The sequence below is a fragment of the Diadema antillarum genome, unplaced genomic scaffold, assembly GCF_040938485.1.
Source record: "Diadema antillarum isolate AM-2024a unplaced genomic scaffold, OU_Dant_1.0 seq00001337_RagTag, whole genome shotgun sequence".
Lineage (NCBI taxonomy): Eukaryota > Metazoa > Echinodermata > Echinoidea > Diadematoida > Diadematidae > Diadema > Diadema antillarum.
The window spans coordinates 462138-488283 of NW_027272106.1; the positions used below are offsets into that span (position 1 = coordinate 462138).

The 26146-nt window shown below is 37.4% G+C and overlaps 1 protein-coding gene across 4 annotated transcripts in view; it reads left to right on the plus strand.

Moving 5' to 3' along the window:
• The window catches only part of LOC139708454 (band 7 protein AGAP004871-like), a 168427-nt gene that overhangs the window by 75926 nt on the left and 66355 nt on the right, over nt 1–26146 (plus strand). For 2 of the 4 annotated variants that reach the window (XR_011709356.1, XM_071620405.1), the window contains exon 1: nt 7281–7664. The exons of the other annotated variants lie outside the window; for them this stretch is intronic. Coding sequence is in view for 1 of the 2 variants with exons in the window: in XM_071620405.1 (XP_071476506.1) it covers nt 7541–7664 (124 nt within the window). In the remaining variant the exon portion in view is untranslated. Of the gene's footprint in view, nt 1–7280; nt 7665–26146 lie in introns of those variants that run through there. 4 annotated transcript variants of the gene reach the window in all.

Here is a 26146-nt window from a genome sequence, read left to right on the forward strand (position 1 = left end):
CAAAAAAAAAAAAAAAAAACAAATCCGGGGAACATTTTTTTTTTGATCTTATATTTTTTTTAAACTTGTAATATTTAATTTGGCAATGACCTCTATACCAAAAATAGTGGTGTTTTAGATGCAAGAAAATGCCATTTTCACACACAGATTTTCAAAAATTCTCCCTACTGTGGGAGGGGGGACACCCCCCTCCCACACCCTCCCCCCCCCCCCCCCCCTTGCTCGCTCCGTTCGCATACCGCCCCCAACCCCCTTTATAAAAAGCTAGATCCGTCCCTGTTGAACACTGGATGCTAGTAATATCTTTCTTTTTTTCCTCTGACTTGAAAGCAGGTTTTACCATCACAATCACTTGTCTATACCTTTCACATCCACTGACAAATTTAGTAAGTATAACATTAGTAGAATTTTGAGACTTGGTGTGAGAGGGTTAAATGAGACAATTCAGATTTTTTTTTCTTTTTTTTTAAATTCAGGGCTGAAAATGGATATTTGTTCTTTTCATCTATTTATTTTTTGTTGTTGGTGCTCTTACAGACAACATATCTTGCATGGTTAATCTCTGGGAGCAAAATGATTTCCAAACATTATGATTTCTTTGAATTGAAATGGCTTACAAGTTTGCAGTTTTATTGACACACAATGTAGACCAATCTTTATGAATCGTTCCTTGATTCAAAAGGGCAATATGAATGCAACATTGACAGAAATGCCCATTACTCTAGATATACATCTGTTGCTGTACTTAGCAGGATGAAACTGACATGAATATTAACCCATAGTACTTTGGGGAGTTTCACTTTAAAACATTATTATATTTTTGTCTTCATCATTTGGCTTTTCTGAATTTCACTATGTATCTTATACCAGAGAAATCATTTGATCTGGTTGGATTCATTTTACTTGTACAAAGCAGGAAATTAATTTATGAACATGTGCTAATTTTATTGAGGAATATTTTTGGAATGTCGTATTGTAATTTCAAGAATCAGTAGTAAATCTAGCAATGTGGATTCTTTGAAAAAAAAAACTACAACAGTGACAACAAAGGGCTAAAGTGAAAGATCGTATTTTACTATTTGCAAAATCATTTCAAGGCAGAATGAATTCAAAGCTCAAAGTTATCGATTTGTGGTTGTGAGATAGGGGTATACATCTATTCCGTAAATGACATTTCTCAAAATATATCCATATGCAGCTACATGTTTTCAGAGATAGCCCTTGGTGAAATAAGAAATAACAGACAGAAAATCACTATTTAGTGTCATTTTATGTACACAATCAAAATGAGGATTTCTATTCAAGCATTTTTAAAACAGTAACAAGGTGACAGTGAAGGCCATATTTTGGTCAGCCACAACTGCAATGTATGGACAGCCAAATGAATATTCATACCAATGCTGTCATGTTGCTTACAAGTGCAAGTTCATTGGAATAATTGAGCTGACCTGCTACCTAAGTGACATCATTCAAAGGTGGAATTCTTCTGGAAACTGGAAATCTTCCTCATATTTGTCATTGCTTTTGAGAGGATGTCCTACATACCTACATATTATGCCATTGAGCAACAATTGCCAGCTGACATTGCACTTGCATCATCTTCTGAAGTACCTTTTTTATTTCATATACCCGTTTGAAATGATATACAGTAGCTTGACTAGTAACCGCTCACTGTGATACTTTATTGTGAATAACTTCACCAAATTATCTTCTTCCCGATCCAATCCTGTGAAATGTGGTTGGCGATATTGCTCTTTCTTATGTGTATTACGATCATCTGCTCACGAAGTCCTATAACGGAATAAACGCGCGATACCTTCGTCGTTACATCCTGTACTAGTAGCCGCTCACCCCTGACTAGTAGCCACTCACTATAATATATGGCGCGCGCGCCGCACATTACAAGGCTCTGAATGATGCTAAGTCCCTTTCTGAATGATGCTAACTAGCAAAGGGCAAGTCTGCCAACACGTGTGCCGAGGCTGAGATAAACATAAATTTTTGGCAGCATACGGTGTGGTGGATATTCTATATAATTGTATTCAATTTCCATGTCCGAATTCGAACAATCTAATATCACATTAATGTTCGGTTTGTTGTTGTTCACTTTCTTTATTGTGTAAGTATGCTGCATTGGACATGTGTCATTATTATTATGTGGAAGACGGGTCTGCTTATTTATAGTTGCGAAAATAGAATTTTATAAATGGGAATCCCGTTATAACGAGATCGTTGGTTCCGGGTGATTTTGCTCGTCATATCCGGATTCTCGTTGTATTCTAACGCTTGTGGAATTTACACTTTATATATAAATGCTCTATTAAAATTTGCCTACCTGCATTTTATTATGACGACGTCATATTGATGAACAGACAAACAAGAAATGCGACAGGAAAATGAGAGAGCATTCTCGCGATGATTACAATTATTTTTGTTCTAGACACATGTTATCAAATATTTCAGATTTGACAAATCATATAATCATATCGTATATGGGGCCTTCCTTTTGTTAGCCCTATGCTGATCAATCTGCACATCTGAGAAGAAAGAGAGAGATGAAGCAAAATTTATGCAACTACAAGTAATCGCGCTATCATTATCAACGCTGCGTTTAGCGTAACTCGCGTGGATGAAAGCTGTGAGTAAAATCCAAATGTATCCTTCATTCTATGACAAATTACTGATATAAACCACGTGTACTATGGTGAAAGTTTACACCACAATTTACACTCTCATCTTTTATTTCTTCCAGGGAAACAGCTTCTCGGTTGTGATGCACGAGGTTGAATGCGTGCTTTGCGTGAATGTTTTACCCGACGACTTTGATGGGTCAATGCCGTTTTATAAGAAAAAGAAAACCATGTATAGATACCGGCTCACTGTGGATTGCAAAATCGAGTGAAATAGTACTTGTATTTCGATAGGCTATATATAGTTGTCTTAATTAAAATTTTAGCATACGATCCCATCGTATTTTAATTTTGACATTTAATTCAATTCATCTTATCAAAGTTACGTAAATGGGTATCTAACTGAGCGGCCAATGTTTGCGAAAGCAGCGAATAATGGCAAATTCTAACTTTCGTCAGGGCTCGGTAACGGTTGCGATCAAACTCAAGAGCAGCTAACAAGCAGTTCTTTCTATCGCAAAGGATTTTTGAACATGTTCAAAGCTCCCAAAATATACAATTCGCTGTGTTCGCCGCTCACAGATATTCCCGTTACGTATATCTTTGGAAACATTTAGGATACGTAAACATTATACTGTATATATACACCATATTTTTTCTTGTTTAAGCCATTAGATAACGTTAATTCGAATTGTAGCGTTTGTGATGACATTTCGGCATAAATAGCGAAGGTTATAGCTTCTAAATATTCCGATGCTGTTCCATCACGGCCCTCGGAAAGAGACTTTATGAACTTGTATATAGCGCCGTTATCACCTTGATTGCTTCTGTTTGGCACTGGCATAATTATGTTAGTCTGTTTGCACGAAACGATAGTTCAAATAATTACGGAGAATTAACCTTTTCTGGTTTTGAAATAAAGCGTCATTTTGCCCATTGTTAAGTTCGGCTTAAAAGAGAATAAGGTGTCGTATAAAAATCCGCACAAATTCATCTTTGCTTTTCTCCGTTTTTAGGCCCGAAAATTATCTCGCAATAGCCGGAACTCCAAGAAACCCATTGATCTTCACGGCTTCTTCTTTCCTGCATGCTGGACATACATATCTAACATCATCTGATTCAATTTCTTCCTTTTTGTTCCTCTTCTTTTTTTTTCTTTTCTTCTACGCTATTCTCCTTCGTAGAGTCATCTTCTTTGTTTTCTTCTCTCTAGTTTTACATTTCTTCTTCCAAGCTCACTTCTCTCTCTTTTTTCTTTTTTTTTTTTGCACTCAGATTCTTCCAACTTCATTTCTTCCTTCTGTTTTATTTCTTCTAATATATGGTTCATTTCTTCTATCCTCATCACAATCCCATCTCTGTGATCTTTCTTTTTCCTGTACCCAACTTCATCTCTTCTATCTTCTTCTTTAGATCTTCCCTCTTCTTTCTCAATGTCTTTGTGCCTTCTTCTTTTTTTTCCCTTTGTTTCTCTCTCTTTCTCTTCCTTTCTTTTCTTCAACTCTCTTTTCTGTTTGGATTTCATGTGAGTTTTAAAATCATCTCCTCATATTGCTTCAGTAGCTGCAATATCCTTTTTTGACTTCCTGGAATGTGTACTTCGGGAAACTCGATATAATGTTCGAGAAACGGGGACATTTTTATTTGAAACCTTATTTCATTTTGGGACTAACGAACCTTATGAATAACGATCGAGTTGTAACCGTATATATACATGTATTATATATATGGTTATATGTATGTATATAATCATATATTTATTCATAGCAATGTCACGATAGAGGAATGCGCTAAATGTCAATTGCTTTGATTATAATTCAAAATCTGAATTTTCGGGGGCCTCCCACTTCGTCGGAAATCCAAGAGGATAGTTAGCGGGAGGAGGGGGGAGGTAATAAATCAGTGGTCTGAAAGCGCACGCGCCACATACTGTACACACGTATGGGGGGGGGGGTGAGCGGTAACTAGTCAAGAGCCATCTCTGTACGAGTTTCGAACTTTTTTTGTTCGCGTACGCAATTCCACGTAAATACGTACACTACTATCGTTCAGTTATTTGCCGACAGTTGTCAGGTCGACGACTAGCGCCTATTCGTACAACTTATTTCAACTTTGCGGGATTTTAACTAAAAAATCACGGCCTACTCACTAATTCCACTAACTTCAGTAGACGAGACCTTTCCGGCCATCGGGAATCTCCAGATGTGGCTAATTGCATTTAAACATCATAAGATAGTCGTGAATACTTTCAATATTGCAATTTGTTTGAGCATCGAATTCTTAGCATTGCGCACACGCGTACTGCAGTGCGTGCAGTGCGTATTCGAGAATGTAGGGCAGATATTCGCGGTCATCATCTACTACACTCGTGCGCTAAGGGGTGAGCGGTTACTAGTCAGGCTACTGTACCTTGTATTGGGTATTTAAAACAATACCTTTCATGAGTATTATGTGCTCTTACATTCTGTTGATATTTTTCTTTCTCTTTGATTTGAAACCATATGATTGAGACTTTTTAAAATTGTCGTAAGATCTTCACATGTAGAAATTCTACCTGGTACTGCATGGAAATGCCGTGATTCAAGGTGATAGGATGATTCAGTGTTGTAGAACATCATCACACCTTCTTTTTCTGTTTTGAGTTTTCTTTATGCAACATATCCTCAGTGAGCCCTTGAAAATGGCTTGTCTTGAGTGCAGATCAATTTTCAGACCTGATAAAAATATAAAATGGGGTTTTCTATTCTAAGTTGTAGATACTGCATTTACTTTTCAACAGTTGGTGTAACCAAAAAACTTGCCATTAGACTGTGTTTCATCAAAGACTGTTGCCTTTATATCACTTATCAGTAAGTTCATAAAGGCACTGTATTAGCCAACAATTCATTTGGATAGCTTTTTTTTTTTTTGCAATTAAACTAAGTGCTATTACCTTGAGCATTATGCATTGATATTCTTTGCTTCAGACTGTAGTGTTAATTGTTTCAATTCCTTTGCAATCATAGCTGTGAATGCCAGTGACAGAATATGAAAGGATGTTAATATAGCAATATCCAGGCATAGAAATGGCCATTGAGCATAACATTTTCTCAGTGCAGGACTATACTTATAATAGTAAAGGGAAAAATGACTAGAGATGATTTTAATTCATTTCACAATCATCTTTCAAAGTCAAAATTCAATTCCAGTTAATAATATCCATTCTGTTTGGTGTGCTTTATTTGTAAGAAATGCTTTGTTGTTACTGTGGTTTACCTACAAAACTCAAGAGTCATTTGAAATGTATTTTATGAATATGTAGCAGCCTTGTAATGAAATCATCTAGATCCCTTAAACACCCTTAACTCATTGAAAACGAGTCTCGGGAATACTCGGACAGGTATCTATGGGAAATGCGTGTTGTAGCAAGATCAGTCAGTCCTCAACGGGTTAATATCAAATCGGTATCCTAGGCACTGAAAATATGATTATGAAAATATGGCATATTCTGTGATTGCAATGGATAATTAGTGATAGTGAATCTTGTATTCTAAAGTCAGGCCATGACTTTCTGGGTACATGTGATGATTGTTTTGGTTACAACCATAGTTGTTGGTCTTGTTGATCACAACCAACAAACGAAGAAGCCTGAGCTTTGAAAAGCCATACAAGCACAGCCGCTATCACGGTCAATAAATTCTGAAACCTTGGAAAAACAGGAAGTGTAGAAAAACCATGTTATTTGATATATTTACCCTTCATTTACTCACTTCTATATTAAATAGATAGGTAGATGTGAGATATAAACAACAATATGACAATATTGGTCTCAGCTTCCTTGGAATCTGCCATTTTGATTTTGTAAGTATTTCAGGAGCCCAAATGCCTACAATGCTAGGCCTGTCCCGACTTGTATGTTGTAGAATGTTGCGCTGTTGTGGCTAAACTGGAAGGTTTATGCTATTCAGTGCACTCCTGTTGCAAGGAACATGAATGTACAGAAATTCTTGTTACAACAAAGTAAAAATTCAGGTCCTTATATCATTATGTATAGTTTTATTCTTATACACTGTACTGTTTGGTTATAATGAAATTTTGATATAACAAAAGAAAATTGGTCCTGAGGACTTCATTCTAATGTGAGTCTACTGCTATGTTCTTCAAATGATTTAATACTTCCACATCTTTTTACCTTCCTGGGATTATTTCTAGAATTTTTGGATCTTTTCTTTTTTATTATGGCAATTATTACTCTCCTCCCTCCCCCTTTCAACAAGAGTGCATATATTATCTGCTTTTTCTTTGAGAAGTTCTCACATAGCATAAAGTATACATACAAAGAGGAACATTCCAGTGAGATAATGTATCGAATAGAATGATTCCGTCTTGTTGATGACAGGGAAATTCCACGCAGCTATTTTGTTTTCTTCCTAGAGTGTATGGAAACTTTTGATTACACCATTGTGTATATTTAGATTCCACGTGTACACATGCCTTGTGATAACAGAATGGGCATGCATGTTGATTGCAGGGTCAAAGTCCAGTCAGACTTTAGATAAGATGAATGGAATGGGAGTGGTATGGGCGTTGGAGATATTTGTACAGTGTGATTGTAGTACAGCTTGCATGCAGTGCTGAACACTTCCTGCTGTGTGCTTGGAAGCCCTATAGTAGAGAGTTGTGACATAATAAGTCTGTGCTGCCCTGTGATTGGCTGAAAGTACTGAGCATTATTCTCTGAGCCAGCAGTGGGAACCAGGGACCATATGCACGTGATGGTATAAATATGACCCCTGACTCGTGAAGTCTGACCCACTGGAGTATTTGCACGACAAGCTGATCTGTGAAGTGATCTATCCATCGTGAGGACTTACAGTGGTTGGCGTACAAGACAACTACTGGAATTTTACTGCATAGTGCATGTGTATCTGATGTCTGTTGCTGACTGTGATACTGTGCCTCTCAATAAAATGGCATCACCTGGACAAAAGGAAGTAGATGGGGGAGGAAATGGCTATTATACTGAGAGACCATTTGCACAAATCATTGGATCATGTAAGACTCCAGTCTTCATTTCCTTTTCTTATTCTGTTGACATTCTAAGATGTGGTAACTATACACAGCCCTAGCTGCCGCTGCACAGCAAATCGCGACAAGCTGCACATGGCATCTGGTCAGGCTGTCTATCTGGCATTGGAAGTAACAACACGTTCTTTTGGCCTTCGCTTATAAATAGAAGGCACAGGAAGGTGAAAGTACTGCAGACAATGGTGCTTATACAGTGACTGTGCTGAGTTGACATTACTTTAACATACTCTATAGCAGCCTGAGACAAACACATACCATATAAATGAGTTGCATAATTACTACTGCATATTTTACTACAGGTACTGCTTCCATCACTGTTATTTTCTATTGGGATTGTCGTTCCTACTACTACTACTCTACTATCACTGCTAAACCCTATTGAATGACAGCAGCAACAACAATAACAACTACTACTCCTACGATTACTACACTACTACTATACTAGGCCTACTACTACTGTTACTAATTATGCTATACTTCTACTAGTTATATATTCTTGTATTAACCTGTTGAGGACGGACTGATATTGCTACATCACACATTTCCCATAGACACCTGTCCGAGTATACTGTAAAATGAGGAATGTTCGCGTGCATTTTAATTTTGCAAATTTCGCGAGCGCCAAGATTCGTGAAATTAAAATGCATGCAAAATATCTTATGCCGCAAAAAAGGCTGTGAGCTCCAATTCGTGAAAACTTCATGCCGTGAGTATATCATGTTTTATAGTACTTGGGACTCGTCCTCGACAGGTTATAAACTGCTCCTAGAATTTTTCTGACATGTTGTGACATGATGAAGTGGTAGTTCTCTTTCCAGTTTATATAATATGAATATAATATAAATTAAGTATCTTACTACCAGCTAGATCGAGCTGATCGATGCTGCCAAAATTCTACTGCCTGTACTGCTATTACTGTACAGTATATCACTACTGTTAATTATTGGTCACTACTGCAACCCTATGATTAGTTCTATATACTGCTACAACAATAATATGAACAGCAACAACAACAGCAGCAAACATTGCTGCTACTTCCAATTGTGCTGGTACTATAGTTGCTTCACATGCTGCTGCTTCCATTTTTATTGCTACTGCCCATGTTATGATGTGCAGTTCAAGAATAAAATAATAGATTGTTCTTACAACATCTGCTATCACTACTGGTATTCTTCCCCGGCAGGAGTTAAACTATTGTTAATGAAGTTCTGCATCTATTCTGGGCTAGTATCACATTTTGTTTCTTCATAAAATCATACTTCTGCCTTTCCTGATTTGCATTGCTACTGTTGCTATAATGCTGCTGCTATACTGTTACAGAAAGTTGTGCGACAACTACTATTATACTGTATAAAGCTGTTATTTTAGTGAGGGTTTAATTTTCTCACATTTTGCAAATCACACTTGGACCGCAAATTTAACAACTTTGTGAAAATGTCGCCATGTGCTTGGGTAATAGTGCTTTTATGATGGCCTCATTGTCAATTCATGAAAACAGCATCTCGCCAAAATGCCCATGACCTCCTCATTCGTGAAAATATCTGTACGCAAAAGTAAGAGCTTATACAGTATATACGTGAACTCTATTGTAGTAAACACTGATGCAATTGCAAGAAGATTTTCCTATCACATATTTTTTCATTTTTAAAAATTTTATGTATATGTCCATGCAACAACTTGCTAAAATCTGGTGTAAGTTTGTAGCATGCTGTATGCTTCATGCAGATCACCTGTGTGACAGATTCTTTGGCAGTGATAAGCTGCCACTTATTCCATATATTGGAAATGAGTAGACTAATCAACCAATATTCTACTACAGTATCTCTCTTTAGGGTATTTATGGGCTTACTCACAGACCCAAATTTCATACTGAATGGGACTGCCGCGCTCAAAGCTACAAAACGTAGGCGGATATATATGTATACTTTTTGCATGGTCTATAAGAGAAAGCTTGAATAAAATGGTATGTAACTTGTTAAAATGGGACCAGTCTAACCCGTTCAAAAAGTGATTGAAATAAGAAAGAGTTAGGAGGTGCAGATTTATAGAAAATGGAGCTAAAAGAGGATGTAAAGATAAGGGTCAGTAAGGCGTGCTGAACAGGATCTATGAAAACATGTTTTATTTCCTTGTGAAAGCAGTGCCTGTCTGAAAAAAATAATGGTCTAGATAAACATGCTGATATTTTGACCCTCTGTTTTGATTTAAGGTGCCAAATTTTGACAATAGGTAGAGATTTAAAATAATGACTCTCTAACGTGAGAAAATTTTTGAAAATTTGATCTGGCAGTGACAGGCCAATACAGAGAATTCTGATCTACTACTCTGTGTGGGTTTTGAGCTGGGTGGTAATGAGTGGTTACATAATTCCACTGTGAGTTTAAAAGACTCTTGTGATTACAAATGTACCTGTTTAAATAATACTCTGTATTTGGAACAAACATGTGACTTCCCAGCTCATAAAACCCACAAAAACTTGTAGCTTAAAGATTTTCTGTAATAGAAAAAAATATATCACTTATTTTGACTGATGCAAATATATTAAGTTTCTCTATATCTTGGAGAGTAATCTTTTCTCCATACATACTGTCAAACTTTGGTGGCTCAAAGCCAAACCAAAAATTAAGATGTTAGCAGTTTTCCTGGACCATGTGGGTTTTTTTTTTCTTCAGACAGGTGCTGCTTTTACTGCTACTACTACTACTACCACCACCACTACAACTTCTTTGTAATACTACTTCTAATACTTTCACTACTGTTTCCATTGCAGCAATCCTCATCTCTGATTACACAGGGATTGTTTCATGGGATGACTTGTAATGTAGGAGTCAATCATATCAGCTTGGAAGAAGTGGTTTAGTTTATTTTTCTACACTTGTGGAAATAGGATCATACATATAATGTATCAGCAATATGCAGAGGTCTATCGTGTGTAAATTAAGTCTCTGGATTCAGGGTGGCCATGCCCCTGCGTCTGTTATACCTTTAACCACGTCACGTTTTATGTGTTTGAACTACCATCAACAAACTTCTCAGTTGTTTCATGGGAAAGTCTGCATGCCTAATGTTTTCGGTGACAGCGCCCTCAGTGGTCTAACTTTTATAGGCTAGAAGTGAATTTTGCCATACCTAATCGTACTGTGCTCTTTGCAAGCCTATAAGTATTTGTTACTGTAAAAGTGGTGTTGTTTTGAGTGAGTAATTTTTTTTTTTTTTTTTTTTTTTTGCACTTGGCCGTGTAAGGGAATTTTACATTTTTTTTATTCCGTGGATTTAAGACATGAATACCTGGAACATATGGCAAGCAAAAATATTTGCATGCTTTTATATGTGCGTGGAAATTTCCTCACAGTGAAGAATTCCACTTTTACATTTTGTATTCTTGGAATTTTGTGTTGAGGTAAATCATGGTTAGGAAAAGACATGCTAGGTGTAAGGGTTGATTGTGCTGCCCCCATTGATCCATCTTTTGTAGGATCAAAGGTTATTCTGACCTGGTGACCATCTTTATAATATAATGCTCATGATTACAATGACTTACTTGCTACTCAGTGGATTTCATTTAGACTGACCGTGGGGGCAGATCCAATATTTGAGTCCAGGTTCCTAGTGATGCTGCATGCCCCATACTGTAAAACGAGGAGTGTTTTAGCATGCATGTTAATTTTGTACATTTTGGAAGAGCCAAGATTCATGAAATTAAAATACATGCAGAAAATTCTTATCTACATTATAAGCATTGAATGCCAGTGGCAATTCTTAAAAATTTCATGCTGCAAAAAGGGCTTGTTGGCTGTAATTCCTGAAAATTTCATACCGCCAATATGTCTTGCTTTACAGTACACTTTGACTGTGATAGACTGTTGAGACTCATTTCCTGTGTCCAGTTTACTATCCCACATATTTTGTAAATTTTTCTGAATTTAAATTTGCTTTGAAGGTATAGGCTACTGTGGAAAAAACAAAACAGCACCAGTCATTTTTGTTTCTTTGCTTTGTTTTGTTTTGCTTTGTTTTTTCTGTATTACAGATCGTGAACAACTAGCAGCTTAAAGATTTTGTTTTCTGCTGGCCCTCTTGTAGGATATTGATAAGAGTACTATTATGCAAAAGAACTTCTGAGATTGATAACACTGCTTTAAATGCAAGATGAGTCACAAAACTGTACTTTTCCCTGGTATTTGAGCCAAAGAATGGCAAGCTCCACTATGCATCAGACATTAAGTACTTGTTGAAACAAGATGGGACCTGATCATATCATAAGCCTCCCCTTTAAGCACCGATGTTTAGACGAGCGTGTGACCTTTTCCTTTATGCCAGGCCCGTCTTGTGTCTCATTGATTTTCATCATCTGACTGCCCTTTCAGTCGCCAGTAATGTTTCCTGCAAATTAATTGACGCATACCTAATTAGTGAGACAGGGTCGTAACATATATTTTATGTGTGTGTGTGTGTGTGTGTGTGTGTGTGTGTGTGTGTGTGTGTGTGTGTGGTTGACCCACTCTGCTGCACTTGGCCAATAATGCAGCTGGCTCAGTGTCCGTGTCTAAATTGTTCTGATGCTTGTCCCGAGGGTGGTAGACCGCCTGGGGGGTTATACTGGCTTACCTCGGACAGCAGCAACACTGGGCAATAGGCTTCCAGTCTTCAGCAGACAGTGGCTCCTGTGAGCAGCAAATAGGTGAAAGCCAATGACGCAGACACCCATTCAATTAAGTATCAGATTGCTGATGAACTGAGGCGTCATTATCAATTTTCGGAAAGTGTCAATCTCTCAATATTCCCAGTCCCGCCTCCCCGAGCCCCAGACACACATACAACCCAGCCATCAAGTGTCACTTCGAAGGGAAGTTTCCATTCCTCACTTGACTTTTGGTTGGGGGGACGGAGGAGCTGGAAATTTTTGTGCATCATCCATCTCAATATCATGACCGCTGTTAGCTCCGATTACAGTCTGGTTAAAATGGCCGCGGCGGACGGCAGGGCGGACGACAAAGAGGGGGAATACTTCAAAGAGAGACCGTTTGCTCAGATCATAGGAGGTAAGCTGAAGCCATGGATTTGAGGCTTGCAGTGAGCTGGGAGAACATCCGCTGAGAGGATCGAGATGGTGAGAGAGAGAGAGAGGGGGGGGGGAAAGACAGACAAACAGACAGACAGACAGACAGACAGACAGATGGACTGGTAGATGTGAATATATGCACTGACAGAGAGAAATGAATGTGTATATGTGTGTATGTGTGTGGTGTGTGTGAGAAAGAGAGGTAGAAAGTGAGAGATATAGATAGATAGAGTGAGAGAAGGAAAGGAGAGAGGGTAGAGGGAAGATAAAAGAATCTGAATGGATTAAGGTAGTATTGACACAAAGGCAGAGAAAAAAGATATTGACAGAGAGAGATAAGAATAGAGAGATATATGAGGATGAGAATATATAGAAATTGGATGGCATGGATGTGAGACAGACAAGAGGAAAGAGAGAAAAGACAGAACGAGGGAAACGGGGAAGGGGGAGAGAGGAATATCAATTCACAATAGAAAGATTGAGAGAGGAATGACGGAGAGAAAAAGAAGGAATAGAGAGAGGAAGAGATAAGGAGAAAGGCAAATCTATGCTGACATGGCAGAGTTCATGACAGAAGAGGTGAGGAAAAGAATTTAACAATTCGAGAGAGACCATGTTGTTTAGGCTATGGACTGAAATGTCTTGGAAATGTGCAATTATCATCTGCACTGCAATAGCCAGCATGTTTGAAAATATGACTTCCCTTTGCTCTCATTCAATCTGAAGTAGATGTTAAATCACTAGAAATGAATTTGACAAAATTATGTGTGCTTGATACCCTGTTACCTCTGAGAAGGTATGGAAGCCAAAATCTGTAAATATAGATGACTTGGTTGAAAAAATAAGACATGATATTTATACTGTATGTATCAGAACTCTGATATGTAACTGCACTATACTACTGTCTGAACTTTACACTCTAACGATTTTAACCTGTTACTCTGCCAATTGTTTGAGAGCCTTCAATGCCCCCAAACGAGATTCTTTTTGCCTGTTGACAGAGAAGGGATAGATTGGTAATCAGCAGCTTGTTGGATAGCAGTCAAGCGTTGCATGTATCCCCTTTCCTCCATCAAATAGCTGCATGTGTCGTTGAACAATGCAAAATATTGATCAGACATGAGGTATGAATAGAGCATGCACTGATGGGCTGACAAATCCTTTTGTTCTACACTATACACTCATGTAAGAACAATAAAATGGGGTCAGCAAATAAGTCAAAATCTAGTAGGATCTTGCAACCTTGATAGTTCTGCATGTTTTCATATAAGTTTTATACACTACTCCGTTGAACAAAGGCATGCAGTTTTGATGCAGAAAAAGAACAGATACTGATAGAAGAAGCTCTAATCTTTCAATCAAAGTCATTTTCTGGCTAGCATAAGACAAATAAACATGAGTTTAGGTCAAGAATACAGACTCACTTTTTCTCTACATTTATGTACTTGTAGTATACATGGGTACCTGGTATGCCGGGTTCTTGTATATGGGTACCTGGTATACCAGGTTCCCGTATATTGTTTGATGCTACAGAGTCTGGTATACCAGGTTCCCGTAAGGAATAGGTTAAACGGCTTGAAACATTAGGGTTTATGCACTGTACAAAAAAAAGCGCTTAGAGACTTAAATGTAATTTGCGCTCTATAAAATGGTTTATTATTATCATTATTATCATTATCATTATTATTATTATTATCATTATCATGATTATTGTTATCATTATTATTATTACTAGCAGCACCCGTGGAAATCCACGGGTCTGAGGGGTTTTATTTTTTTTTCTCATAATACGATTTTGCACATTTTTATTGAAGAAATAAAAAGAAAAGTCTTCTCATTCTTTCGTTAATTGTGCTGTCTTCTAAATGACCACCCTTCCCAGAAATTTTATAATACATTTTGGTAGTATATGCCAGGCGATCCGGTCCATTGGTAGGGATCATTCCCGCCACTACTTGCTTTTATTATAGAACTTGAGTTTCGAGGGGTTATTTGCACCCGTTGAAGTCCAACAGTTGTCTTGTTGCCCCTCACCCCCCCCCCCCCCCTCACGCACACACAAATTTCCACCTCCGCAGGGCAAAAAAAAAAACATTCAGGGAAAAATTACCAAAAACGCAAATGAGATTCCCCGAAAGTTCTGCCCACAGGTTGTTCCCGTTGAAACGGGAAGATATTAACACTATGACTTTGATTACCCCCTGCTCTTGCATCCACGCGGGCACCCGCGGGAATCCACGGCTGGTCTCAAGGCCTCGGTTTGTTTTGTGTTTTTTTTTTCATGTTTCTTTTCCCCACGTTATGAGAGAAAAATAAGATATTTTCGTCTTCATAATTTTGCTCCCTCCTTGTTGTTTTTAATCACCAAAACTTGGCTTGATATATCATATCAATATAGAACTACATCTGCTTCAGATTGTACGTTATCATAATTAATATTAGGCCTACAATTATTGCTCCTATTATTGTTATTATTATATCATTATTATCATTATCCTTATCATTATTATTATTATTATTATTATTATTATTATCATCATTGTTATTATTTGGGGAGGGGGAGATCATAGTCATCAGGTTTAATAGGCACCCGTGGGAGTAGGTTCTCACGACCTCGTATTTTTTTCTTTAATATTTTTCCCATGTTATGGAAGAAAGAAGAATATATACATCACTGCATTCGTCTTCATTTGCTCCCTCTTTTTTTGTCACCAAAACTTGGTTTGATAGACCATAGAACCACACATTCTATTTCCACTTGCAATTTTAAAAATAGGCGGTCGGCAAAGCGAGGTTTTCCTCTACGTCCGCTCATCTTATGAATATGTATGATTACAGCAGCTCTGCAGTAAACGAATGGACACAGCTGCGCGTGTAATCTGATATGTAAGGGTACGATCGGCAAATATATTTAGCCGCGTCCTAAACAGTCTGCGTACAATGACACCGGACTTGAGAGCAAACGGCGAGCAAACTAAATGACGTACCTGAGCTGCATATTCTGCAGTTGTGCAAAATACAATTACATAACCAACGTTCGTTGTTTTCATTTGGGGACGCCAATAATGGCGAACTGCAATGTACGTAAATGCCCTTGTAGTCCATGTCACGCACACACAGATTCGTGAAACCATCGTCAATACATTCAGTACACGTAACAGGCGGAGGCAAAGGTACATCACAGAACTATATACACACAGTGTAGAGTGTGTATAGAGTTCTGCGAGGTACATTGTGTGTGTGCGTGCACGTCCGCCGGAAGATGTCAGAGATTTCGCTGCACCATCATCTTTAGTATCCCCCAGTGTCTCTGCAAGCTAAAAGATGGAAGATCGAGAAAGCAGGAGGCCAGCGCAGGTTCCGTGAATATTGAAACGCTCGGCTCTTTCGTCACGCACAAAAATGCATTATGCATGTAGCTAATTAATTTTTCTTTTTCGTCCTCGACGTCGACACGGAGGCGGAGAGGGGACGAAACCCACGCCATTCGATGTAGGATACTCTCCTGCGGCCGACGGCACCGGTCGCAACTGCCCGGAGCTGACGGCTCGGGAGGAGATAGAGAAACCAGCAACGCCGAAATAAAACAGGAAATACATAAGGCCGCGACAACAACAACAACTTCGAGTATTATAGTATAGGATTATTATTATTATTATCATTATACATTTTGAAGGGATTTTTAACTGTGACACAACATTTGCTCCTGCGACAATTGCTCTGGTCTTATTTTCTCCAAAGATACCGTAAAGGGTTAGGGTTAGGGTTGTGATGGAGATTAGGTTTACTTTGATGTGGGGATTAGGATTTGGGTTAAATAGGGTTATGTTCTTGGGTAGAATTTATGTTTAGCTTAGCATGCAGATATTTCATGGGAGCAATCTATTGCCGCAGGAGCAAATATATTGGAACCCATTTTGAATTCCCCCTTGCTCTAAAATACCTTATTTGATGCAAGCTTGACTGCATCTAAATTCCAGTGCTGATTTAGTGGTTTCTGACTTTATGGATTTCACAGTGACAGGTCACCTATGATTTGTCAAGCATAGGTAAGTCTCAAATCCTTTTTCAAACAACTAGAGCAGGAACCATGGTTTACAGGATAAGTGAGAAAAGATGGAATGAAAATACAGCAGCCATTACACTTCACAATATCTTTTGATGAGAAAGTAAAACACAAAACCAGCCCATGCAAAATGTAGTGTGTATAAGATAAGTATTTGATTTATATAGGATGTGTATGAGACACATCATTGTGTCTAGAAGGAACTGAGGTGTACAATCAATTCAATACCATTACCCACCATGTTTACAAATGGCATTGTAGAATTATTTGAGATCATTTAACATGATTAACTCTTTATGTGCCACATTCGCAAGCCCGGCTCAGTCGAGGGCGTGCCAACTTCGCATATTCTGCTCAAACGCACAAACCCGCCCAGGCCGATCAATAAAACCGCCAAATGCCACAGTACAATGAAAGCGTTTGTAGCAATTTTGGTCCTCCCTCATATAGCTTGCATTTTATGTAATGACTGACCAGTAAGCAATGTTCCCTATTCGACTTGAGTGTAAATTCTAAGTTTCTGTCACTGTTTTCTATGCAAAAGTCGTGCATTTATAGTAATGTAGCTACTGGTCATTTGAAAGAAAAACGATCATAGATTTGTAACACAATTTATGTCAAAGCAAGGATTGGCATTTTCTACAACTTTGCGCACTACAAATCCAGATTTAAACAGAAATGTATAAAAGTTACATAGATTTGAAAAACAGAATGTTTTCTCAAAGCATAACTGCATTGGTGTCTCAGAATAATGTGGCACACAGGGGATTTCCACCATGGCACATAAAGAGTTAAACACGCAAACATGTAAAGATGTACACATTATTATTCACTGTTCAATGTTTGAGAAATGACTGTTTTACTTTACTTGTTTCCTTGTTGTTGTTGTTGTGTTTTTATGCCTCCGCCACGAAGTGGTGCCGGAGGCATTATGTTTTCGGGTTGTCCGTCCGTCCGTCCGTCCGTCCGTCCTTCCGTCCGTCCGTCCGTCCGTCCTTCCGTCCGTCCGTAATGAATTTTGTGGACAGGGTAACTACCAAAACCTTTTGAGGTATCCTAATGAAACTTGGCATGTATGTGTATTAGGGGGTGAAGTTGTGCCTATCAACTTTTGGGTGCACATGCTCAAGGTCAAAGGTCAAAAGGTCAAGGTCAAATGCTTAAAATTTTACTATTTCCCCCATATCTATGCAATGCCTGAAGATATTTTCTTGAAACTTAGTGTATACATGTACTACCCAATTAAAATTCTCTGGTGAAAGTTTGGGGTCATGAGGTCAAAAGGTCAAAGGTCAAAAGGTCAAGTAAAATGTTAAAATTTTACTTTTTTCTCTGTATCTTGGAAATTGTTCAAGGTATCTTCATGGAACATAGTGTATATGCATCTACTGACTGGCAGTGGTTATCTAGGGAATTTAGGGTTCATGGGGTCAAAGGTCAGGGGTCAAAGGTCAAGGGCAATACTTCAAAATCTTACTATTTTCCTTATATTTATGCAATGCCAGCAGGATATATATTTTTTTAAACTTGATGTATGCATGTCTAACCCAATAGAGATTCTCTGGGATTTTTTTTTTTGCCAAGAAGGTCAAAGGTCAAAAGGTCAAAGATCAAGTGAACGTGCTGAACTTACTTTTTTCTCCATATCTCAGAAGTGGCTCAAGTTATCTTGAAACTTAGTACATGCTGAATTTATGTATGTTCTGCCTGACAGTGCTTCTCTTATAAATCAAAGGCCAAATGAAAATGATAACAATTTACTGTTCAATACAGAAATTGCGCTTTTTCTCCATACCTTGAAAATTACTCAGTGCATAAACTTATGAAATGGTCAAAGTCAAGTTAAAGTTCTTAAATCCCCAAATACATGCTCTCCTATTCATCCAATTAAACATAGGTCAAGGAAGGTAAACATTCAATACATTTGTGACAAACATGTCATTTTAATATTTTGCCAATTTTGTGAAAATGTAATCACACATTGTCCACATGTACTATAGACCTAATAGGAGAATCATGCATTATGGCGGAGGCATACCAGTCGCCATAGCGACATTTCTAGTTTTTACTGTTTTAATCTATAGATTAAAGAGAGAGAGAGAAATGTTAACCCGTTGAGGACGGGCTTATTTTTCTACAGCACACATTTCCCATAGACGCTTGCCTTAGTATACTTGGGACTCATCCTCAACGGGTTATAATATGAACTACTGCTATGGTGAGATATTCACTTTGTAGTTGTTAGATTGCTTTCCAAATATAGTGTCTCGACAGAACTGAGGCATCTAATCAATTTGATGACATTAACCACCATGTTAACAAATTGTATTGTAGAATTTATCACAGATCAGTTGACATGTTTAAAAATGTGGTTATGTAAAAAGGGTGTAAACCTTATTTTAAGAGCATTTTTTTATGCATGTCTTTTATACTCGATGTTTGAGGGGTGACTTTTCTATATTGCTCAACAGATATAAAGGAATGATCAGAAAAAAAAGGAAAAGATGATTTCATGATTTTTGTGATAAATGCAGAGGTAAAATCAAACAGAAACTTAATAAACTGAAGAGTCTGAGGGATAGAGAGAAAAAAGATAGTCATAAAGATATGACACATGATTTGATTTGATTTGATTTGATTTGATTTGATTTGATTTGATTGGATTGGATTGGATTGGATTTGAATTCATTTCCACTTTGTGTTCACTGGAACAATAACAGACATAATTGAGTTACAATGAATATGTGATAATGGTTTAGATTATGCAGTTTGTATAATTTAGCTGCTAGCCCCAGAACAAGCTTTACACAGAAAGGTTGAATATGGGGAATGGACATGGTGAAATGAGAAGGCAGCTATACATTGTACAAGCGTTAGAGTGGAAAGAAAACAAGGCTGACATATTCAATGTGATAAATAATTTTTATCAAAATTAATATTTTCATTGAAGAAGACATTCCACAGCCATATTAAAGTATTGGCAGTATGTCAGAAATCTGTATAGTAGCATGAATCTTGTACTGCTGCTTGGAATATATCGAAATGAGATTCAAAAATGGTAATCTATGCTTCATGTTTAAGATGCAGGCTTGGGTAATCCATTTTGTATAGTATGGGATAAAACAGCGCTCATTTTGTATGTATCAACCCAGGCCGGCTAGGATAATGTCCCTAACTGCTCATGTGGGCGTCTAGCTGATTAAGGTTGTGGGTTTCAAAGGAAAGAAGAGATTGATGCTTGGCAAAGAGAAAAGCAGACCCAGGATAGACCTGATATCTCCCAGCATGACACTGCCTTGAAAAAGAGCTCTTTATACATGTACAGCAAGTCTTACGTGTGTGCTTGAAACTCTTGTACACCTATGTAACCCTTAGAAGTGAAGTGGCAAAATTTGATGTGATATCTTGCATTTTTTCATAATTGCTTGAGAGGGAATCAATTTCAACAATTTTAACAATGTCTTTGACTTTTGAGACCTATAGTCACTGTGGTATTTTGGCTTTATTATAACTATGCAGCCATTAGGAATTGTAACCCTTTCATTTATTTCTGCCTAACCACTTCCCATTAAAGTTGTGTGCTCTCTAATGTCAAGTCACATTGCAGCGCTAATTTTAGCAAGTATGTAATGCCCTTCTCTCCTATCAGAACAGGAAAGGAATAACAAACTATCAAACTTCATAGAGTAAGAATTTTTTTCCATTGGCACATGCACATTCCACATGGATTGATACCAAGTTATGAATGTTGTGCATGCTCGGCCAACGAAGATTTACTGGTGCCTAGACATCAGAAGTTTCTGCTCTGGTCATTGTAAATGACGAGAGTGCAGTGAGTGGTCTGCTGCATGCCAACACTTTGGGTTAGTCTTGAATGTCACATGATGCCCAAAGTTTTAACCCATTGAGGGCAAGTCCCGAGTATACTCGGGCAAGTGTCTATGGGAAATGTATGTTCTAGCACAACCAGCCTGTCCTCAATGGGTTAAGCAGTGTAGTCATGACTGAATCTGAGTTGAATATCCAACACATCCAGACTGTCTAGTTTCCAAAGCATGTGAATACACTATTTTGCAGTAGAATGCTGTATCAAACTCCAATTTCCTTGTTACACACACACATACACACTCTCTCTCCATCTGTGTATAGTGCTACTACTGCATATGGATTGTCTGGCTTTGTATGTCAACATATTATTGAAGAATATGGCACTGGTGGTGTGTATTTGTGTGCTTTCAGCATTTTCTGCAATGTGAGAGGTTAATGATATCTATTGACATGAATGTTTTGAAATGTATGTCATACATTGTTAACAATAACATTTCTAAATTGCAGCTGCAAAATAATTGTGGTAAAACTTGCAGATGTTTAGAAGTATGGATGGCAAAATATCGGATCAATTTGAACAATTGCATTATAATCAGGAAATCTTTTCAGTAATCGAGCACTAATCTACTTCAATAGATTATCATTTCACAATCAATTTGATACTGATTACTTATAAAAGTGCTTGAAGCACTTTATGGCATGACATCTTATAAAGAAAGATAATGTTTATTTAAGTATGAAATGGATATGTTGATACTTCCTGATGACTTGGACTTCCACTTTCAGAAAAAAAAAATTATATATTCATGTATTATACACTATTTAGTTCAAGTCTGCTCACTTTTGGGCAAAGGAATTTTGTCGAGTATGCTCAACTAGTATAATATTTCCACAATGATGATACTAATGCTTTCTTTCTGACAAATATTAAAAGTAATTTTATCATGTTGACAGTGCTTCAGACCCATCATGGGCATTTCCAAGAGGCAGGCAATAATAGTGATAATAGTAATGATAATGATAATAATAATAATAATAATAATAATAATAATAATAATAATAATAATAATAATAATGATAATGATAATAATAATAATAATAATAATAATAATAATAATAATAATAATGATAATATTAATATTTATATTAACAATAACATTAATAATTATAGGGATAATAATAATAATTTTGAATTTATATTGCACAGTTTCTATGAAGCATATTATACTCAACTGTGCATAACAATGTGATATAATCAGAAGAAAAGAAAAAACCCCAAGTAGATTAATAAGAAAGTAACACAATCTAATTTTTAACTGAAGATTGCACAATGTAATAAAATAATAAGAAAGCAACATAATCTAATTCTTAACTGAAGATCATACAATATAATGAAATTATGGAATGAAAGGACTAGCAATCACATAATCAAAATTCATAAAGGATATCTGATATCTGAGTAGGCAGATGAATACTTAATGCAACTCTTCAAGATATCAGTGATTTTAGCAATAATTTTACACAGGTTTGGCAGCCTATCTAATATTACAACTGACACATCTATTTATAACAAAAATTAGACTGTGATGTTGTATATCTGGTAAATGTGAGGATGAAGATGATCATCCTATCTCCACAGAAAAACAACAATAATCTGTTTTTATTTTTATTTTTTTTTTGTATACAAACATTGATTCCCTAGCTAAAATAAAAGTTATTATGAAACATGCTGAAATTCTGAAAGGAAAAAAAAACTCAGTAGTGTCCTCAAAGATAATGTTATACCTGTGAAATGGGCTTCCTATGCCATGGAATATTTGCAATTGAAGACAAGTCAGGTTGCTGCTGGTTTCATCAGACCGAGTCTTTCAATATACCCCTCATTTATGTCTGCATTGCATTTTCATTGGGCTGCCTAAGGCAAACTGTTGCTGCTAGGACATGTTATTGGATGACTGCGATGTTAGGTTGGACTCGTACATACATATATGCAACAAACCGTGATTAAACTGGAATGCAAATTTGATGTTCACCTCTCTAGTATATTTCTCATTCGCAGGCCCATCGAATCTCACATTAAAAAGCAGATTTGCTAGCCATTTGTCCCCCAGAAGGCATCCCCCGAGTCGGTACTGATTGATTGCTGCCTGCCAACCTTTCTAATCATGATAGCACCTACCTCTCGAATACATTTTGCTGACAACCCCTCCTCTGCCTCTCTGCTCAACTTCCATACATACTCCTAATGTTGCTGACACATGCGCATTCAATTTCAATCTGGTTAATTCAACTGGTACATTGACAACTGGGGCGGGAGACCATGATCAATTATACCTTCACCAAAGACTCTGTCGACCGTTACTTCATTACAGAAGCAGATATCAAGAATTTTATGATGGGGCTTGAAGGGACATTAAAGGGAAACTCAACTCCCTGTCCATGTTCACTATGATTAAAGAGAGTATAATCAAATAAAAAAAGACCACTGAAAGTTCAATGAAAATGTGTCAAAGCATGGAGCTACAAATTAGGACTGGTCACAATCACACATTTAACTCTTTATGTGTCAAGTTCGCACGCCCGACTCAGTCGACGGCGTGGTAACTTCGCATATTCTGCTCAAATGCACAAAGACGCCCAAACCGATCTATGAATAGCCAAATGCCACAGTAGAATGAAAGCATTTCTCATGATTCCATTCCTGTCACATGTAGCTTGCATTCTATGTGGTGATTACTGTAAACGTGGAAATTTTCGCGGTACATTAATTTTCGCGGATTTCGCGCTACGCTCGGCTAGCGCGAATTCAAAAACGCGCGAATATATCTTCACAATTTTCTACGCACATTTTGAACGGGATGAATTGTGTGCGCTTCATCGATGATACTGCTACGTAGTACAATGTACAGGCATGTTTACGCTACTAGTACTGTGCGATGAGACGATACCCTAGATTGCTGTGTACTGTAGCATGCATGTGTGCACCGCACGCATCGATGCTACAGTCCCCCGTGACCACGGTACTAGAGTCACAGCTGTACTACGTATTTGAGTGCTTGTACTCGCAGTCGAGCCGCTCACTACGTCGCTTGTCGTACGCTGGCATAGCAAGCTATGTAGCAGAGGCTTTGGATGAAAGCAGTGAATGTGTACTACAGTAAAGTAACCTGCTGCGGAGTGCGAATTTAAGAACCCGCGAATACGTTTTCGAGCCGCTCAGCGCGAAAAATTAATCGCGCGAAAATATTGACGTTTACAGTAGCTATTAGGGAATGTTCCCTACTGGACTTGCGAGTAAATTCTGCAAAAGTCATGCCTCTACAATAATATAAGTTCTGGTCATCTAAAAGACAAACGATCACAAATTTGTCATACAATCTACATCAAAGCAAAGCTTGGCATTTTCTTTCTAACTTTGCTCAGAGTAACGTGTCCAGGGTAATGAAAATCTATTGAATTTACATACATCTGAAAAGCAGAATGTTTTCCCAAAGAATGACTACGTTGCTGTCTCAGAATAATGTGGCACATGGGGGGTTTACACGATGGCACATAAAGAGTTAAAGGAGATGCAATTATAATTGTGCCTTGGGGCTCTCCCAATCATTTACGCATACAGTGATTATGTAAATATACAATATATCCCAGTTATTATTTGGAAATCACGCCATCCCTGTTGGATTTCTGTATTTAGAAATGACAAATAGCACCTTATTGGAAAATTGCATTTGCAAAATGATTCCATTCTAAAACAGTTTGCTTAAGGTCACATTTTGATATTCAACATTTTCTGCTCTATTTTTTTTTTTTTTGGACACCACACTATTTATTACAGCAGTGGTATGGAGTGCAAGGTGTGATGTAATAGTCATTCATTGCCATGGAAACTTGTTTGAACCTAGCTCACCTGGCCAAAGTGTTCATGTCCACACTTGGTTCCAGTCCAAGCTACAAAAAAAAAAGAAAAACCCTGTGACATCATCACTTCGGTACTCTATTGAGTACTGGATGGAGCTAAAGTATTTCAAACTTTCACATGTTTGCAATAAAACACTGACTCTTGTTTTTCTGTGTATCTCGCAAACCATGTTGAGCTCATTTACAGGCATGTGTGACTTGAATTGAGGCCAAGATACCCATCACAATCGCCATCATCTTGGATGAGGTGATCATGTCTTTGTCTCATAATTCTTGTATAACTGACCAGCATAACATTGTCTTCTTTGATTTTCTTCACTCTAAACTGAACTAAAACAAAATTGGAGCTAACTTGGAGAGCTCAGATCTCCACTCATGCCATATGGTCACTATAACGAAGAGCTTGGCATACATTTGAACAAAAAAGAAAAATCTAGCCAAATCCAGATCATATTCAAGATCACTACACAAAGAATAATAATCTGTTCATTTTATAACAACAGACTCATTATGAAAATGTCTTTGAAATTGGCTCATAACTTTACAAGGAATATTTCTGGCAGTCAAGCAAGCAAACAAACAAACAGACAAAGAGACAAATGCTGGCAAAAATATTCCCTCCTGAGGGAGGTAAAAAATTTGCCTTTTGCATCAAATTGTTGTAGAGATTTGGTCATCTAGCAGTTGCAACATCTTATAGATGGGGTGCAGTTGAACCATTGACCATGAATTTTATCAACTTTTATGTACAAAATCAATTGAGAGAGGTATTAGATGTTGACATCATTACTTCAACCTGTGTCCATATGAGATTGTGAGGGATATTACTGTTTTGCCAAAACATGCTATTAAAACTGCTGTGCTTTCTGCAACTTTATGTTGTTTTCAGTTGTAATATAGGTTGAAATGTTTTGCTTAGTAGCATTAATATCATGTAACTCAGTAACTACAAATGTATACCACCACCCACACAAAGTGTGTAATTGATCATAAACATAAAAGCAGCCTTTGCTCCAGGGCACCTGATCAGTTTCTTCATCTTGACAGTACCTGAGATTGATAGGTCATCTCACAATCCCTCTCATGACTTTTGCCATCAAAAAGAAAACGAAAATAAGACAAAATGTCGTATATGCTCAAAGAAGGTAAGCTTGTTAAAGATTAGTCCCGAGTATATTCTAGCAGGTGTCTATGAGAATCGTGTGTTATAGCAAAATCAGCTCAGGTTTTATTAAATACAAAGTAAATTATGCTACAGTAAACTGTAGTAATTATTTCAGTATATTGCTTACAAATATGATTTTTTTTCTAGGACATTTTTGTTCTCTTACAGCTGTGTGTAAATGCTAGATAATTTCAGAATGCACTTTTTTAATGTGTATCCAAATTGGATGCTAATGATTGCTGGAAATGTTGTGTTATAGATAAAACTCTTTTCCAATGCCCATGCTGTCGGTTGCCATGGTTTCCATGTGAAGAGTTTGGTCACAAAATGGGTTAATTGCCATTTCTATAAAAAACATTTTAAAGACAGTCTCCCATTAGATAAAGCAAAATAAACCTATGTTGCATGAC